Source organism: Ursus arctos, unplaced genomic scaffold (genome assembly GCF_023065955.2).
Source record: "Ursus arctos isolate Adak ecotype North America unplaced genomic scaffold, UrsArc2.0 scaffold_10, whole genome shotgun sequence".
Lineage (NCBI taxonomy): Eukaryota > Metazoa > Chordata > Mammalia > Carnivora > Ursidae > Ursus > Ursus arctos.
Genome location: NW_026622764.1, coordinates 32,090,270 through 32,110,053, shown reverse-complemented (window position 1 = coordinate 32,110,053; position 19,784 = coordinate 32,090,270). Strand labels below are relative to the sequence as shown.

Here is a 19,784-nt window from a genome sequence, read left to right as displayed (position 1 = left end):
TTCCATTTTCAGCTCTGAAAGGTAACTTTTTCATATCACTTTATATTTCTGGACCACTTTTTAGTTTTATATTCAGTAAAATATTAAGTTAGGAATCCTTCTTTAGGTGCTAGTTGTTATGAAATAAAAACCCTGTTCATTTTTGAGTATACAGTATATCTCGTTCTGTGTTTCAAATCACTATACACAAGTGGTAAAACTTTTCATAACAAAGGTTTAATTAGAATGGTTAATAACCATGATTTCCAAAGTGTCTGAGTCAGCCTTAGTAATAATTAGGGAGTTTTGTTCCATACAAAATGCTTTATTTAACCTTCATGCCTTCATTCAGATAATTATACAAATGCATACAGTTAAAGGTTTAAACTCTATTTCGGTTCACAGCTCAATTCATAGGAAAGTTGAATACAGAAAAGCAATGCACCAACAGAATATGTCTGAGACACCATTAAAAACGATAACACTTGTTCATTTAAATCTCTGAGAATAGACTGGAATAATCATCCTCTGAGAGAATCTCATTAGGAGGGTCTCCCTTTACATTATCATAGGGCAAAAAAAAAAAAAAAATCACCATTTTACAGTAAAAGGAAAAAAGCTCTGAGTATATTTACAATACATACACTATACATAAATACAAGAACAACACTTACATAATATTAATAAACTTATAACAGGGGCTGCCTAAACACTACAGAGTATATAAATGCCGAGGAAACTAGTGGGAAATTAGATCTTTAGATAAGCTGGAGAAATAAATTCATTTGCAATTAAAACTCTGAACAGAAAACCAAATGAAGACCTAAGAAATGAACACCTTTGCTTGCCAGCATCATTGGGGGGGTTTTGTCCTTTAATGCATAGGACCTCCCATGGGCATTCTAACTCTCTGGGGTCAGAGACCCAAGAGTCTTCTGTGAAATGACATCTGTTAAGTGAATCAGACGCAGCACACCTATTCAATTTGCTCTTCAGGGGCTTTCGAGCCTAGAATAACTGTTTTGTAAACTAAAGGACGTTTTTGTATTTTTCCACAGATGGATCTTGTGATCCAGTCATCATGTATAATGAGCGAAGTGTCAAGGAAAAGGAAAAAAGATGCCTGCTTGATTTGGCCGAAGATGATATTTTTCTTTATTCCCATAATTTTTTTTTTTCAAATACGAGTGAGAGATTTATTCAGAAGAACGTGACATTTGAACTGACCCCCACACGCCAAGAGCAGCGTCTAGACTACTACTAATTATAACTAAGTCATTTTAAGTGGCAGGTGGGTATCTTAAAGGTGGTCTGTTCTCATCGTTTCACAACACAGAAAGTTCTGAGTACATTCTTCAATGGACAAACACGAATTTGCTGGTTTCTCTTTTTTTAAAATGAGTATGTTATGATACACATAATTGCATTCTGATGCAGGATGACATAATACATAAGACGATGTTTTCAAGCTGGTTTTGTAAGTAGTTATCTCACATCCACAGAGAGTTGGTTTGCCGTGTGATGCAATGTGTCCCACATAGACATGGACGAAACAATACAGCCACCATTCTGGGGAGGGAAGGGGGATGGTGATTTTTTTTTTTTTTAATGGATTTTTAAACACGACAAATTGCGGACAGACAAGTTGATAGGAAAGAGCCTTGAATATAGGCACCAGTGCCCCAGTTCAACGGTACCCATCCAACGTAATGAAGTTTGAGGGACAAAGTGTATACTGCAGTCTGGATGTAATTACAAAATCCTGCAACGGGAAAACTAGAAACACAAGTAGGGCAAAAGCATTTTTCTATAATGTTTTATGCTGTAGCTTTGGAGCATGAAATTAGCAAAGGGAAGATGTTGGTGTGTCCCTAAAATGTCTTACTTTTGGATTACTTGAGCACTTTGACTAGAATTTGACCCAAATCCTACCGTCCTCTAGAACCCTCATTTCTCACCAAAAATGAATCTCTGTGAAAGTCTTGGTAGGGCTGCTTTGGAAAAAGCAAGGTAGTATTCACACAGTTACTGGTTCTTGCTTTGCACAAAGGGCAGACTCTGTTGTCTCAAAACATTTACGGGTTCTAGAGATGAAACCCAGAAGGAAAAAAAAAAAGTCCTGATGTGACTATTGCCACTATTCATCTCTTTTCAACTCACTTCAAATTGTGGTTTGGTTGTTGAGAAACTGGTGCTTGTGAAACCCAGTTAACGGGGAAGAGAGGCGCTTCCCGCAGTGGCTTGTGAGCACGGAACACTTGCTCTCAGCACGGAAGGGAATTTGTTTATACAGGTTTTATCTCTTCCCTCGGCCAAGGAACAGGGAGAAAGATCATAATTCAGGAGATTCATTTTCAGAAAAAAGAAACACCATGAGAAATGACATTCTCTTAATGTTTTCTAAGCCCATTAGTATTTCCGTGGATCAATATTGTCAGGGACCTTGTTCTACACAGAAAAGGGGTGGGGGTTGACTCCTCTGATGTTGGACAGCTTCTTACAGAAAATTCAATTAAACTAACAACAATACTATAAACAAAGTATTCATAAGACTATTTAAAACATTCCAAGGTGGTACTGTCAGGCGAGAAATCGGAAAAGGCATTGTCCGTTCTCCCTCCTTGCTCAGAATCTGAACGTTTGTGATCGCCACCCCAGAAACAGCCGCCAAGAGTGGGCTCTGTTAATAACGACTCGTTTGAGGGAGGTGAAAACTTCAAATGCAATTTGAGCAGATTCTAGAAGGTCTACCGGTGGAAAGGTTTTTACTATGCTTACAAAGAAATACATAGAATGGAGAAAACCCCCTCTGGCTAAAATGCCACCCAGTAGGGGAGAGTTTTAATGATTCTGGGTTCTCCGGGCCAAACATTTAGGAGGAAAGTGACAAGTTCAGGGATACTGGTTGTTACTGTTTGTTTATAATGATCCTTCATGCATGACTTTCCAGGAAAAGACCGATTTCAAATCTTAGCTACCACTGTCCTACCATGTGCTGTCTTGTGCTTGGAAAATAGGACTGCCCAGCCATAAAACAACTTCAGTTAGAGACAGGACAACTTGGCTGCTGGGAAGACACGTGCAATGTAGTGCAGGTAGAATACAGGCTTCAGAGCCAGACAAGCGTAGCTTTACCTTCCCACTCTGCTGTTCCCTTTTGTGTTAGCAGACAACTCAGCCAACTCTCTGGGCCTGTTTCCCAGCCATAAAATGTAAACCTGTTTATGGGTTAATGTGTCCAAAAGTGGCCTAGTAGAATGCTTGGTATAGAGTAAGGACTTAAGAAAGAATAGCTGTTGTTTTCATGGTTTGCTGAATTTTAGACCTTCCCATTTAGCACTTTCGGACACCTTGCGGAAAACAGCGCAGTCAGAAGACTTGACTGCGGTGAGATGAAAGGACCCAGCTGCTTTCCTTTGACACTTCATTGGTTCTCTTACACCTTATCCTGGCAGATTTCCTTCTCCCTTTCATTCTTTCTGAAACTCAGAGAAGGAAACAGTAGATGGTTTCCTAGGCCTGCGGTCTGGTTCTGGAGAAATATGTAGATTGCTGTCCATCGTGGTCGTCTTCACTGTCTAAAGCCTGAGTGTTTAATCACAGTTACACTTTTTAAAATTGCTCTTACCAAATGTTTGGCTCTGAAGGAGTATAATTTTACTGATAGCCTCAATAGCTCGTTTGGGTGGATTTGTGCTCTGAGATGGTTAAGACTGGACAATTTCCAGGGCTCTTGTCTATTTGTATAATCTCATTGTATATTTCTATTCATGACTCCACTTCTAGCAGTAAAATAATTAGAGGAAAAAGTAGGGAAGTTCTGAATGTAAGTCTGGTCATTTCCAGGACCAACTGCAAACCTCGGTTAAAGCTAGGCTTACTAAGTGTCAGCAGTCTTCAGTAGGCTTTTAGGGGAGAAATGGCTGTGTGGATATTTATTTCAAAATGGTTCTTGTATGGTAACAGAAAATATTAGGGAAAAAAGAAATGAAGAAATGTAAAGATGAATTTGTGCATTTGATCTTAGTGGACAAAACAAAGTAGAACAAACAAATCTTTCTAGTGTTTTGCTCTAAAAAAATTGGGCTTTTGTTAACTGAGCAAAACTTTTTGAGCCACGCACAGTGTTTTGCAAGTTTGGGGCAAATCCATGAAGTTTTTATCTTAAAATTATAATTGCCATATGCCAGAGTGTATGTTGAAGAGAACCTTAATGTTCAGATTTGCATTCTTACGTTCCGTAAATAAGATTAAATTAAGAAATACTAACATAAACAAGATTAGGCATATTTAAAAATCACAAAAGAATTTTTGTGGCTATGTGAACATATTCAATGTACTATGTGCATATATTTATTCTTTCTCTCACTCTGTGTGTGAGTGTGTGTTTCCCAAACGTGGAGGAAAAACCCAGTCTAATGAAGAATTATTGCTGTGTAAAAGTATAGGAATATCTCATTGGTCATAATGTCTATTGACAGGCACTTTCAGCTTTTAATTCATTTCTGAAAATGGGCATTAGCTTATTCCTATTGCCAGTACAGATTCATTTAACATGTGGCCATAACCATAGCACTTTATCTTATCAACATGTAGCTACTCTTAAAACTCTTCATTCCCTCTGGAATTAAACAAGAATAAACACCTTACCGTTGTTTTGTTTTTTTGTTCCTTTAAGAACTAGTTCATCGAGGAGGAAGATAATTGAGAAAAGAGAAGGACTGCTAGATGTTTCTCTTTAGCACAAGTAAAATCCTATGCAGCTATTTCCCCCTTTCCAGGCAAAGACATTTTGAATTTGGAATCAGTTGTTTACAACTTAAAATGACTTCACTGTGTTTTAAACCATCCTGGCTAAATTGAGACGAGTGGCCACTCCATTTTGTCAGAGCACAAGGAATGGGCTCTGCCAAAGCAGAACAGAGTTCCCATGGCAATATTGCTAATTGTAAGATATACAAGGCATATCTGAACAAGTTTCTTTTTTTTTATTGTGATGAAAACTAGAAGCTCTTTTTTCCCCCAACATACTTCATCAAACTATTTACAACCTCTGTAAAATTTGCGAGTTTGAAAATACTTTTCCACTATCACATATGTTTACGAATACAGCAAAATATTTTCACTCTTTTTTTTAAAGATGCAGTATCCTCCTATTTCATTTTCTTATGAAAATCTGAATTCCTATTGCAACTGCACAGTATTCAGCACATGTAAAATACCAATGGACATGGGTTGCTAAACAGACGTTACTCTATAATGAAACTGTGAAAATATAGCATTTTTAAAATTTTTATGTACACTTCTTAACTATAAAATGCAGGCAAAGTCATATATAGCATCATAAGCTGATTCCCTAATAAGGTAAATAACTTACATTTCTAGACAGCATGGATTATTACAAATTCATTCTTTTAAAAAAGTTCTTTGTTGATATTTACTAGCTGCTGCATGGGCAGGCGTGAATGTGCTGGGGGGGGCCTGTACAGGTAAGTGGAAGGCAGTGTGGGGATGAGTAGAAATGTATACGGAAGACATGACTTACCAAACCCCTTTGCTAAACGAAACCAAATCAAATCGAAAGACTTTTTTAATGAGATGCATTCCCTAGGAAAAAACTGGAGGAAGAGATTTGGTCAATGACGTTAGAGAGTACATTTACCTCCTCAATTTACAGGCATTGAGTACAGAGCAAAATCGGAGACTGGACTATGGACTATGAGTATTAAGGCTTCCCGGGCCTAATATGATCCGTGAGAGTTCTCCCACGTTCAGTCCCTCACATGAAGACTAAAACTCAGCGTCTCGTGGGTGCTGGCATTCTTAACACTGCTTAAATTCTGTCAGTCCTCGCTCTACGGTGAAGACACCTTTATAACAACATCATGGCTACATTTCTAAGCAGTCATAACAACATAACAAAGGCGTATTAGTAGATCTGAAGGCCTCACCTCACCGGATTTATTCAATTGCAGCTTTGGTAAGTATAATAAATAAAGTACAGAATAAGGAATACTGCATCTTTATCCATATACATGTTGTCGTTCTGATGAACTGATTTCAAAGTGCAGAATTATATTTACGTTTAAAACACAAATGGCAAAATTTGAAGTTAAAAAAAGTTGTATAAAAAGGAACACAATCTTTGTGTAAGCTATTCCAAATTTCAACCACAAGGAGAATGGCCTTTCTCATCACCTAGAACTGGCATTTGTAAACACTGCAGCATCTTGTAAGTTCTTTCCCCCTCACACTCCTCTTCCTATTTTCCCCTTAACCTTTCAAGCGAATAAAAAGTGCTCTTCTTAAAAATGCAGTTTGTGTTACTGTTATTCCACTGCTCTTGAAAATAAATGTCCTATAGTGTTTTGTCGAAGTGATGCCAGGCAGTAGCATATTCTTTATGGGAAAGCCATGAGGAATTTTAGTCTAAACGTCTTAATAGAACTTAAGACAAGTGTTCAAGCAGGCTTCTCAGAGTCCACACGTAACTGACACGTCGGGGCTGGAGGTGGATGGGGAAGCGTGAGTCTGCTTCCGCACAACTTAAGATCGGAATATGGGGAGGGAATCTTACACAACCTCAGAGTGACTGGTAACTGTTCAAAGAACGCTCACTCGCGTGAACTCCGTCTCTACCGCGCACAGAGATCGTCAGGCCTACCGGCGCTTCTGCAGCCACCGCGGCCGTCCGCGGGGCAGATCTCAGACGCGCACGCGCGCCCGACTGCCAGCTCAGCAGCTCCCGAGTCAAAACCAGAGTGCTTCTAGTTGGGGGACGGACAAGTCCTGCGGATTCTGCGCCTTTTCGCGTGTTCGTCATCCACTACTGTGCTTTTTAAGAGAGGCTAGCATGCACACAGATGAAATGGAGGCGGCTTCTCCGTGCCTGAAGATATTCCTACCTAAAATCCTAATTCCTTCTCTCCGCAACCGCTTTCCTTTCCGTGGGGACACACCAGTAGAAAACTCACCAGGGAGAATTTGCTAGGTTCCAGGACAAGCCTCGGGTAAGTTTCAGTCCTGGGGTGAGATCAGCAACTCACTCACTGTTTGTGCTTAGATTTCTCTTTAGCAGTATCGAGCATGTCACGGGGCGGGGGGCGGCGTAACGCGGACAGGTTTTAGCGGTTGACTTACCATCTCAGTCTGGTTTCCACTTTCAGAGGGTGAGGAGAAAAAGCTCACTTCCCTGAACCTTTCCTGTGTGATCAGAGAGGAGCAGCCCATTTAGTTCTGTGCTAAATTTAAATCAAGCTGTCACTCAGGAAGCTCCCACTGCCTGTCAGTTCTATGAATTCTAAAAACCATTTCTACCTGTAACTCTCTCAAGACATCTCTGTGCAGAGAAGAGATCGGCCCATCTTATGAGGGCAGGCAGAATGGAATCAAGTCTACACTGCCCCTGGGCGATTCACCTACTGACTGCCAACCCGGTTCCAGGACCAGCAGGGAGGGCTGCACGGCCGTGCTGGCCGCTCCCCGTGTTCTTTGCCACTGACCAGGAACCAATGCTGGCATGCAGCAAGAGACCCTTTTCCACCCCAAATGGTCACAGGCCATGAGAAGTAGGAATTGTATACAGTACAGATACAAAACTTTCCAGTTGGTAAAAAAACCAAAAACCAAAACAAAACAAAAAACCCCACAAAAAAATAGTGCCTGGTGGGTAGTAGATTGTGTAGCAAAAGAAGTTAATTTATCAATAGAATCAAAGCCCTTGTTTGAGGGAAATTGCCTGATGAGTTTTTCAGACCTGGCAGAAAATGCAGAGCACATAGTTTTGAAGATAGAATTTGACCTGAACATCATTAGCTGTTGCTTGAACATTTAAAACAGTCCCTGCTAATACCATCCAACACAAATTGTCCTTGTTTCAATGTTTATCGCTCCTTGCTTCGTCAGAATAAGATTGTCTGACTTAGAAGATGATCCTAAAAAGGACAGTTCTCCCACCGGAAACTATTTCAGAATGTTCAAAATGAGCTAGGAATATTGTGAGGTTAATTTGTGCAATTCCCCAAATCAAGTGTTTTAATTAAAATATATTGCAAAGGTCTATGCTGGCAACCTTTTATATCTAAGCTATAAAAAATCTTAACAACAACAACAACAACAACAACAACAAAAAACGTCACCAAGCCCCTTAGCCACATAAAGCTGAAAAAAAAAAACAGCTTTTAGTGGGGAAAAAATATGATAGTTTTTCTGAAAGAATGCTAGTTGGTGATGTATTGCTTTGTTTACCGTATACTTCGCTAGTAGCAAGGCTCATAATTTTAGGGGGTTGACGGGACTGTCATCTCCCCTCACCCTCAGCACAGGATGAGTGGGTTCAACATGCCTGTCCATGCCAACGCAGAACCCCTGGGGTCTGATACAGTTTAGAAAAGGAAATCTGTATAGGAGAACCTAATGGAGAGTCACTTAGCCTTGGCTCTCCAAGTGAGGAAACTAGCACCATGTTAGGCTTTCCTCCGGGAGCACTCCCTTTCCACCGACTTGGTTCCAAGGAGAACTGACCCATTAACCCAAGGGTTAATTCCCTGCTATGCCTCCTTGGCCTTTCTGGTCACCAAATAACTGTTTTCAAACAAGAAAAGGGGAGCATAATCTTTAATTGTGGTACTCAACCAAGCAGGACAACAAACAGCAGAAAGATTACCTCATTGCTGTCAATGTAACCAAGACCTCGAAAATGCTGGGGTGTTTTTTACAATCCCTTTAGTAAGTATGAAAATTGGTAACGTGAGTCCTCAGTGAAGTTATTGTAGGAAAGTCCTTTTATTCATTATTGCTTTTCTCCTCAAGAGGCGCATTATTCCATCTCTGCTTTGTCTGATTTTTCATGTTCACTGACTTTGCCTGGGCAGCCCCACCTCTTACCTTGGTGCCAGTGTGTCTAAGAAAGTTGTTGGTTTTTTTTCCCCCCTGATTCCTTGTAATCAAATACTAGGGGCAGGAAGAGATGATGCCTAGGTGACAGAACACTGCGGTTTGAAGTGGGGCAGTAGTTTTTTTAGACAGGCTCTTCCTATTCAACTACAGAACACCTCTGTGCCGGTCCACGCCAGGGCAGACACCGGGACTACGCTCCACCTGAAATGTCGCTGCCCCTCTGCTCGAACAGATGAACAAAACAGAATCAAACAGAACAGAAACAATCAACGACAAACAAATGAAAGATTCAATGTCGGTTTTTCTTCAGGGCATGGCAGAATGACAAGTGGCGGGTGGCGCTATCTAGAATGCCGTCACACTATTGCCAAGGGCCGCCTGAGTGCCCCTTTCTTTTCAGGTCATGGAACTCTCCAACAGGCTGCTTCTTCTCTACTTTCATGCTGCTCGCTGGTAACAGATTGGATGTGTGTTCTATCTTACTGAGACAGTAACTAAAATTTCAGTAAAAAGAGGGGGAGGGGTGGGATGATGGGAGAAGAATCCCAACTGGACAGGTCCTGCTCTAGCCATCAGCTGGCGGCAGATGACCTTTAAGGGATCAATAACAAAATGTCTGACAGCTCAGAAAACGTACAAGCTACAAACATCTTGACACGGCAGAGCACACGGCACGGGAAACAATGCCTGTCTCTTCAGCGTTTGTGTCACGGATCTCCCAGGCCAGCGTGAAGACGTTTCTCGTGGAGTCGTGATGGGGGTTACCTTCAGACCAAAGGGAGAAGAGTTCCTTCTTTTTCCTGCTCTGGTTTCAGACATCGTGGGATGGTGATGCCCTTTGTGTTAACACTGTGGAGGGGATTCAGCCCTGCTGAATGGGGTGCCGCTAAGAGACCCAGCTCTTACGCCCAGCTGGACGGGGAGCATTCCTCACACCAGCATGTGCCTCCGGCGGTGCAGTGCCAAGTGATCCGACCGGGAAAAGCTGCGATCACAGTCCGCGCACTTGAATGGCTTCACTCCCGTGTGTTTGCGGTAATGCCTTGTCAGTTCGTCCGAGCGAGCGAACTTCCAGGTGCAGCCTTCCCAGGTACACTTGTAAGGTTTCTCTCCTGGAAGAAAAAGGGACACACGCTTTTGGTGCTCCGTCACTTTCCCATAATAACCAAGCCAGCACTATGTGTGGGGAAACTGTTGCTCTCAGCGGGTTTTCCATGTGGTCATCCTTGGTGGGGAAACCTTACCATCCCGCCAGCGGGCTGGGGGTCAGTCGGGTCGGGGGTGCGGGGGAGGGGGATGTTCCATCTCGTCTCTCCTGTTGTGACATCTCATCTGGCAGGTTAGTCAACACTTGCCTCCTCGATGACGGGGACATTACTTTTCGGTCAGAACATCAAAAGGCACAGACTGATCGCTACTGAATGTAATCACAAGCGTTCGAGTAAAAAGGCATTTTAGCTCTCTCCCTAGGCTGATCTGGCTCTAATGCTGCGACTCACAAAGAATTATAAAGGGTCACTAGTTATGTTTAGTTTCAATACTCCTCTCCAGATGTGCATCGCTTAGATGGTTTAAGGCTATTTTAGGACAAAACGTCCATTTATCAGTCATCGGGAATATGCACAAAATCTCATCGAAAGGTAAAGCATTCCACCACTCTCCAAAAATTAGGTATGAAGTACACGTCATTCATAAACATCTACTTTTTGCTTGTCTATTGTTGAAGAATCCTAGATAGCCTAAGAGTGTAAAGTTTAAATACTCTTTTCAGTGATTTAATTAGGGTGAGCCCTGAGGAATCATCAAGTTGGTTTTAGTGTTGAAACTCATGGTGAAAAGCCGTCTGAAGAAGTACGTAATTTGACCGGGTCCTTCAGTCAACTTGTAAGGACAGTAAAATATGCAAAGGCTTTGCTGGGAAAAGATACACTATCCATTGTCCAAATGAACTCCCAGGGGGAGAGAGACAATGGTTGACCCAGGTGCGTTTTTTTTTTTTTCCCCCTGGCTCTCATTCAGAATGGATGCCCTGTCCCCATGCAACCCCACAAAAAGTGATCTCTCCTTCTGTTTCTTCCATCCAATAGTCAACAACAGGCGTCCTGGCCACACAGTCTTTGGTGAAAAGGGCCTAAATGGGGAAGGGAGCTTTTTGCAGGTTCCTATGCATAGAGTTGTAGGGTGAGTACTGTTAACCCCACTTTACAGATGAGAAAACTGAGGCTCAATCTAGTAAAGTAACTTGCCCAATGTTAGAAAAAAAAAAAAAGATGTATTTGGCTCCAAATCCAGTGCTTTTCACTACGCTGCAGTGGAATGTATAATTCTTTTCCCATGTAAACTTCATCATATCCTCAAAGTTGGTTCTACTTTCTCAGGTACTCCCAAATCATTCACTTCTTCCTTCTATTATATCATCTATCCAATATATCATAAAGATTTTATTCCGATGCCTTTCTCCTCTACCCATTTCTGAATATGTGGAGGTCAAGGACTATGCCTCTACCATTTCAGGATCCTTGGGTCCTAGAATAAGTATCAAACAAAAGCTTGTATCAATCAGTAAAACTGCCACCACATGCACGCGCACACACACACACACACACACACGGAACCACTAAGCCCTATAAGTGAGAATATAAATGATGTCTACAAAGGAGAACTAGCCTGAAGTGGACCCAACAATTTTCATTCAACTCTGAAATAAATGCTATCTATATGGGTCTTTTCAGGATCAAGTGACCCTTTCAGAAGGGAGTGAATAGTACAGACCAGTTAAATCTAGAAATATTGATGCACTAACTGTGGGCCAGAGAAAGCTCCAGGTTACTCTGAAAGGGCTCCTTTCAAGTAGAAGCCTACTGAGTGGATTAACCCAAAACCTCAACCTCTGACTCATTCTAGATGTCCTACAGAGACAAGAATCTTCATTTGCAGGTGTCTACTGACCCAAGTCGAACAGAAATTTAAAAACACAAAAATCAGCAAAACCCCTAACTTAAAAAGATTGAGTGTCTCCTACATAGTACCTCAATGGCAACGGTTAACCTGCTTTTATTTACACGTCCTCCGTATGTTTGTGACATTCACGTCACGAGCATGGGTTCGAACAAGCTGAGCTTGATATAAATCACGACTTCAAAAACACATCCATCTTTGGGGCACTGAGCTCAGCTGGTGGACTCTTTGTCACCAACAGGCACTTCCTAGCCCTCTCTGGTGTCACTCTGGAACCAGCTACCGAGAGCGTAAGGCCTAGGAAGGAAAGAATAGTGGGTTTTCTTAGTTGAAGGATGGAGGTGGGAGTGTCATATGTGTATGACTCCCTTTGCCATTCTGGACAGAGTGAGAGGAAGGGGACCCATAGCTGGGATGAGCCTGGAAAGCAAATAGAGGCAAGGAGGGGACAAGAGCCTCTAGTCTCATCTCAGGAGGATCGTAGAGGTTCGAATGGCCCACGATGGGGACAGTTTATTGTCTCAGGTGCTCTCTGGATTTCTTTGTACACCCAGAGTAGGCACTTAATATTCTCTAATTTTTTCCTCACAATTTTAATAGTCTTTTTCTTCCATTTTGGCTGTTTAATAATGGCATTTATGTCTTTTCCATTGAGAATCTGTAGCAGAGAGTGGCTCTTCTAGGCAAAATCCAGCCTGTGGCCTGTTTTTTGTGCAACCTTTGAGCTTAGAGTGGTTTTTACACTTGGTATGTGGTTGAAAAAAAATCAAGAGGACTATTCGATGGCATGTGAAAATTACATGAAAATCAAATTTTAGCGTCCATAAATAAGTTTTTGTTGGAACACGAGTCTCCATATTGTTTAAGGCTGTCATCCAGGGATGGCAGAATTGAGCCCCACAACAGAGAGCGTCTGGCCTGCGATGCCTAGAAGTTTACAGAGATATCTGGGCCTTTACGGAAAGTTTACTGACCCCTGCTCTAAGGGGTCACCTGAGCCTTTTGCAGTCTTCCTGGTTACGTTAACTATTGAATTAGGGTACATAATGCATATTGTTCATCTGGGACGGGTGGGTGAGGGAATATTTTGGCTATAGAATAACCACTTATTCTCCACTTAAGAGCCCAACTAAAATTCTACCAGCCCACTCAGTAATAAACACACATGATATTTCATGTCAAATACTTTAAATTGAGAGTTCTGGATTGAGTGACTCTCTGAAAAGACTCACTCAATCCGATCTGAGTTTTAAAAACATCTTCAGGACCTTCCCTGCTCATTAATAGATGAAGAAGGTCTTTCCTATGAGAGTGAGGCCAGGATAGGGTAGGGTCAGGAATGTCTCTATATACTTTTATTAATGAGGCAGTACAGGCAAGGAATGTTATGTTTATGTTTTTATGGATATTAAAAAGAAAGTATACCTTTTTATAAGAAATTTTCAAGGAAAATTCACTTATCGCTCAGACAATTAAGTTTACTATTCTCCGGTAACCAAAAGAACAATGATTCTACACAGTGATGGAGGCTTCTCTCCAAGCCCTTTTAATACAGACGTGTTACAAGGTCACGGGGGACCATGACGAGTTACTACTATTCTACTGAGTCTGGGAAGGAAGGCACAGGAAGGGAAGGATCAGAAAGTAGCTTAGCTGTAGGGCATCGTTTCTAACATGGATATTTCAGGCGCTAGGGCACAGGGGAGGCAGTAACTGATGGTAAGGATTTCTGTGAACCGAGAGGTGGAGCAGGAAAACGTAGTGCAAAACAGAGAAGTATTCTGTGAGGTGGAATCCAGGGCAAGAGGCAATCAGGAAAGACAAGGTCACGTGAAATGGGTGAAGTGGGTCGAAAGGCACAGAAAAACGAAGTCATGATGGGGATATAATGGAACAGCAGAGCGACTATAGTTAGTAACATTGTATTATTTATTTGAAAGTTGCTAAGAGAGTAGATCTTAATGACAAGTTCTCATCACACACAAAAAATCATCTGTATCTGTGCTGACAGATGTTACCTACACTTCCTGTAGGGATCATTTCACAACCTATACAAATATTGAATCATGTTGTACACCTGAAACTGATTTAAGGTTCTATGTCGGTTATATCTCGATTAGAAAAAGAAAGACAAGGAATAGGTCTCAAAAATACCAGAGGCAGACACGAACTGCTCTTCAATAAAACCAGTGGAAATGATAAATAAACTTGTAAGTTATTAAGGGGCTAGGCGACGAATGAAGGCATATAATGAAGAATGCAAACCTTTTCCACTAGGGAGCGGGGAGTGAGAAAGGATGTCAGGAAAGAGAATACTTAGTTGTCTAAGTGATAAGTGAATTTTCCTTGAAAATTTCTTATAAAAAGGTGTACTTTCCTTTTAACATCCATGAAAACTTAAGCGTAATATTCCTTGCCCCATTGCCTCATTAATAAAACTAGAGTTTGGGTATTCTCTCCCCACACTTAAAAAAAGAGGAAAAAAGAAAATGATTATCTTCAAATCTCTCTTCAAAATTAGGGGCTGAGCTATCGGAGGTAGGGGGGAGATGGCCACCCTGACCAGGCACAAAGCTGACTTCTGCCCTTGGCTCAAGAGACCTAGGTTTTGATTATACCTGCCCACTGCCTAGCATTTTATTAAAAAAAAAAAAATCAATAAATGTGCTTTTTGGACTAGTCAAGTTCTAGAAGTGGAGATAAGACCAATTTTAGTGGCCGCTGCATTGTATTAAACTATACTTTGTATTTTATGCTTGTGCTTTAAAGCAATTTAAAGGCTACAATCTTATAAACAAATCAGGGTAACAGAAACTTCCTGATGTGAGTAAAAACTTACTAAAATGATAAATGCGTTTGTAAGAGATATTGTAGTATGCGTAAATGAGCCCTGAAAGGATATGACGAAGAGACAGAGTCTTTCTTCCACCCTGTCTTCTTTCCTTTAAAATCTTCCTAGAAAATAAAAAAAACTAAATTTAATGTTAAGAAGTCAGTGTGGGAGGTACAGAATGGGAAGTGTGTTCTCCAAGACAATGTTCCTATGGAAAGAGTTGGCTTGGGTGATGGAAGGTCAGGCGTCTCCCAGGGTCTGTGCTTCCACTGCACACAGCTCCTGGCACTGGCATGATGATGGTGACAGAAAACACGATTTCCAATAATTTCTTCAGGAATTGTGAGCTGTCCTTCAACGCATCTGAATTAGATTTCTGCAAATGTGTTACTCAAACCTGTTTTCCCTAGAAATAAGCTGAAAATAAAAACAGCATGCCCACCTTCTTCCTTCCTTTTGTCTAATTCACAGGTACACTTAGAATCCCTTGTGGCAAAATCTCTGAAAGCGTAGTTAATATTTTTCAAAATAACAGGAAGTTTTGACTTCAACATCGGATCATCTTTGATTTTTGTTTCTTCTACTAATCCCATGAAATAATGAAATGATAGAAAATGGTATTGTACATGTCTTCACCAATAAGTCTTAGCAGGTGATGTTTCTTGGCTAACTTGAGACATTAAGTTGCTAGTGTCTAAGAAAAACCGAAGGACACGATCTGGGTATTTAATTGGTACTTTAATTCCACGCCATACCTTGGGGAGCAGCTTACTAACTTGTAGGTCTTCAGTTTTGAAGCGTGCAGTTCTCCATGTCCCATGACAAATCCAAGCCATTTCCACACTTTGTGTTTAAAAAAAAAAAGAATCTGGCCATTTTTGAGCACAATCTGTCCTCCTCTGTTCTTTAAAAAACCTGGACTACACTATGAGAACCTCTGAGAAAGGAAAATGTTAACCAAAACTAATGGCAAGAGCTTCTATTTTTTAAAGTGGAACAGTCCTATAAAGATGAAAGAGAGAGAGAGAGCAAAAAAGGAACAAACGAGGAGGTTTGTAAAGTTTTGTTCTAGAACATTCTTTTTAACTCCACTTTCGGGGTTCAGGTTAAGTATAATTTTTTATGCATAATTGCTTCTGTGCTGTGCGTGCATGTGTGTGTGTGCGTGCGTGCGTGCGTGGGTATTTGCGGGCATGATTTAAACAGAAGTCTAAGTGTCCTGAGAAACTGAAAACTCAAGTCAGGGTTTTTTTTTTCTCTTGCAACAGTCAACAAACTGATTTATTATGAGAACCCCTGTCTCTTTCAATCTTGGTTAAAGAAAAGGATTAAGAGTCACTAAATGCATTTCCATGACATTTACCCAGCAGAAGCATAATAAAGTCTAAAGAAAACACCAGTATTGAATGGAGTCCCAAAACCCACGAAACAAAAATAACTTTTTCAGGTACCTCCCATCTTGCCATCTGAAATGCTGAAAGGTGAATGTGTACCGAGACAAAAGACAGGTGCCCTTTCATATTAAAATGACGTGTGAGCAATACGCAGAAGAGGAATGTGCCGTTTGAAAAAGTCTGGGTCAAACAAAACAGCCATGTTCTCACATCAGCTTCTCTCTAATATTTTCTCAAGCAACTGAAAAGGAACACCTTTTGCAACAGGAAGCAAAGGCATTTTTTTTTTTTCGGTTCAGAAGTGCATTTCTGAAATGCGTCCCTGTTTAACTTTTATAAAGTTACGGGGCCCCAGACGCTGACAAATGAGCTTCATTACACTCAAGGCTCAACATATTTGCTGTGACAATCTGTTTCACTTGAGGAATGGTATTTGCATATGGGGGGGGTGGGGTGGACCAGAATCAAGATTCCTATCTTGTCTTCTGGTTTCTGTTACATTAGTTCATAAAAGTTCACACTATTTCAGATCTGGGAGGAAATTAGGTACTTTTAAAACGAGGAAACAGAAACCTAGAGCTGAGATTACACAGCCCTTGACTTGTCCTCAGGGTAGACCGGGGCTGCCTTCTCTCTTGGTGGTGTTAAGGCGACATAAAATAGCAGAGGCTTTGAAATCAGGCAGAAAGCCTGGTCAAATGCTGGCTCGGTCACCGACCTGCTATTAGATCTCAGGCTCGAGCATTCAGCTTTCTGAAGCACCGTCTCCCCATCTGTAAAATGGACACACTATTCCTATACTTGTGAAACTAAGAATTCCACACGGCCTGTAACTGAGAAATGATAGGTGCTTAATAAAAGAGTATTTAATTTTATAGTTATGAAATTCAAGATTTTTCTGTTTTTTTTCTAAGACATAAAGTTAAACATAGATCCTGTTTGCTATTTAAAAAAAAAAACTAAATTAAGGGATTTCTGGTAATTGGATGCCAATCTTGATCTTGATTTTCCTAACATTTTAAGTATAAAACTACTTTATAGGCTAAAGAGAACAATGTAGTATTCAATCATCTGTTGGATCCATTTGATCTTGTCCAGTCAATCAAACACATAATCCATATGTTAGTCTCCGCCCCACTGAATTGTCTGGGCTAGATTAACTGTCTTCTTCATGATGTGTAAATGAGACCAAGTGGATTTGTTCTTTCTTCCCCATGCAATTCCATAATGGCTATCTTTGATAAAAACCATATGTGCCAAAGCATATAGCACTTTCCGTGCTAAGAACTTTACGGTAGAGGTGGGATTTGAACCCTGGGAGTCGGACACCAGAGCTCTCAGTTGGAACCTCTCCTCTGTATTGCCTCCCGACACTCTAAGTCACTGCTCTAATAAACCAGGCTATCTGGCCGGAGCTGGTTAAGCAGGCTGAAAATGTGAATTAGTACTTACAGGACAGACAATGTGTTAACACGGGGAAACCAATCCTTTTCATATAGAAATCAAGTATAAATGAACTAAAATATCCTATAATAAAAACATACTTTACTGAAAGCAAAAAGTTCATGGTCTAAGGGTAATATGTTATTTGGCTCTTCTGAGTTTCTCTTTCCATGTAGTGACAATATTTATTTTCCTATGTTTCTGGTTGTATTTTCGTTTTCGTTTCTTTTGCAGAGCGTTCTTCCTTTACCTGTCACATAAATGTTTACCAGGATTTTGACTTTGACTTCTTCTCACTGCCTATGTTCTCCTTGGCTCCCATGGCTTCCACCACAACTTGTAAGGAAAAGATTCCTAAGAATGGATACCTCAGTCGCTCTCCTAAGTGTTACAGGGAGATCTACCACAGAAGCGGCGGTCTAACAGCCATCTCAGCATGACCAAAACTGTACTTAGCATCTACCACCTGAATAAGACAAGTTTCTCCTTCTGTTTTGCTAACTGGAAAAAAAGGCAATCCCACCTCCTCGGGTATTAAGTCATGAACTTCACCAGTTGGGGGCATTTCCTGGACTCTTCACTGTTATTCTCTGCTTGCCCCAACCTGATTATCACACCTGCCAGTGCTGCCTCTGTCCAGCTTCCTCTCCAGTTTCTCCCCCCGGTGGTACGCGGCCTTTCCTTAGGTTCTTGCCACTTTCCACCAATACCAACTTCAAATGGTTCTGTTTTCCTGTTTTGTGTGCTACCCCCTCCAATACCGTCTGCACCACATTGGAGGTAAACTTTCCCAAAGACAATCTGATCAGGTCACTCCTTGACACCCTGGACACACCCATATGAAACTCGCATCACACCCTACTGTGATTGCTGGTTTTCCTGTCTGCCCGCCCCACTCAGCAGTTCTGTACTGAGGACGGCTTTGAACTTTCTTCATCACTATATCCCCAGGGCCTACACAGCTAGGTGCTAATAAATGTTTTTTGGTTAAATGAATGACACTACTTAAATTCAAATACCTCACATTCTTTTAAAAATATAACATACAACAGTCAAGTTAAGAGTAATCTAGGGGCAACTGCCTGGCTCAGACAGTGGAGTGTGCGATTCTTGATCTTGGGGCTGTGGGTTCGAGCCCCACACTGGGTGTCGAGCTTACTTAAAGAAAAGAGGGGCTCCTGGGTGGCTCAGTCAGTTAAGCGTCCAACTCTCGGTTTTGGCTCAGGTCATGATCTCAAGGTTGTGAAATCGAGCCCTGAATTGGGCTCCGTGCTCCATGCAGAGTCTGCTTGAGATTCTCCCTCTCCCTCTGCCCCTCCCCCTGCTTGTGTGCCCTTTCTCTCTCTGACATAAATAGATAAAATCTTTAAAAAAATAGTAATCTATTTTGTGAGGCAGAGAGAGTCTATTGCTAGCATTCTATCCATTCTACCATCTTTTCTATTCTATGAATTAGAATATGTATTTTTGAAAAGGAAAATAAATTTGGGAGGTTTTATTTAAAACTAGTGCTATTTAAAGGTCTGGTCTGCAAACAAATATCTCATTTTAAAACTTTAAAATTAGTGACATGACATGTGATTAGGTCTTCTATTTTGCTGCTCAAATGAGCATTAATTATTTTCATTTTAAAACAATATACTTTATAATTCTTTTTATTCTTAGTTATGAAGATTTTTATTGAATAATCTTAAGCACAATAAATAAACATTTTAAATATATTCTTTAGGGGTGGTTATGTTTTATGCAAAGATACAGCTCCTCATTATCTTTAATGATTTCATTAAACCCACAAATTTCATATTAGTAGTAGTTAATTTTGCCATTCAGGACAGGATAACTTCTAGTCATTCTCTGATAGAACACAAGAAAGTACATCGGCTGGGGATATTATTACCCCACTCCTGCTTACAATACCATTTTGAGTGGTATACTGATAAAATAAACCCAAAAGTAAAAAAAGGAAAACACAGAACATGGTCATAAGATGGTGTTTTTAAATTTCCACTGTCATTAATGATTTGTGTGCTAACACCAAAAGAATTAAGAAGCAAAACTCATTTAGTAATTTATTTATTTAACTGAGGTAATAATTGGTAAGGCAGTTTTAAAAGCCATTACTTTTCTAAAGATATGAAAAAGATGAATTCATTTTTAAAACAAATTAAATAAGGTAACAGGGTTTTTTTTGTGTCTGTGTTTTGTTTTGTTTTAGAGAGAGAGAGAGAACCCGTGCACAGGTGTGGTGGGGGAGGGGCAGAGGGAGAGGGAGAGAGAGA

At 40.7% G+C, this 19,784-nt stretch overlaps 1 protein-coding gene across 20 annotated transcripts in view; it reads right to left on the bottom strand.

Moving 5' to 3' along the window:
* Nucleotides 1-283: 283 nt before the first annotated feature.
* The window catches only part of KLF12 (KLF transcription factor 12), a 413,801-nt gene continuing 394,300 nt past the window's right edge, over nt 284-19,784 (bottom strand). For all 20 annotated transcript variants that reach the window (XM_026493403.4, XM_057308105.1, XM_048215555.2 and 17 more), the window contains one exon: nt 284-9,989. In XM_026493403.4, the coding sequence (XP_026349188.1) occupies nt 9,808-9,989 (182 nt within the window). In that variant the 3' untranslated portion in view covers nt 284-9,807. The remainder of the gene's footprint in view (nt 9,990-19,784) is intronic.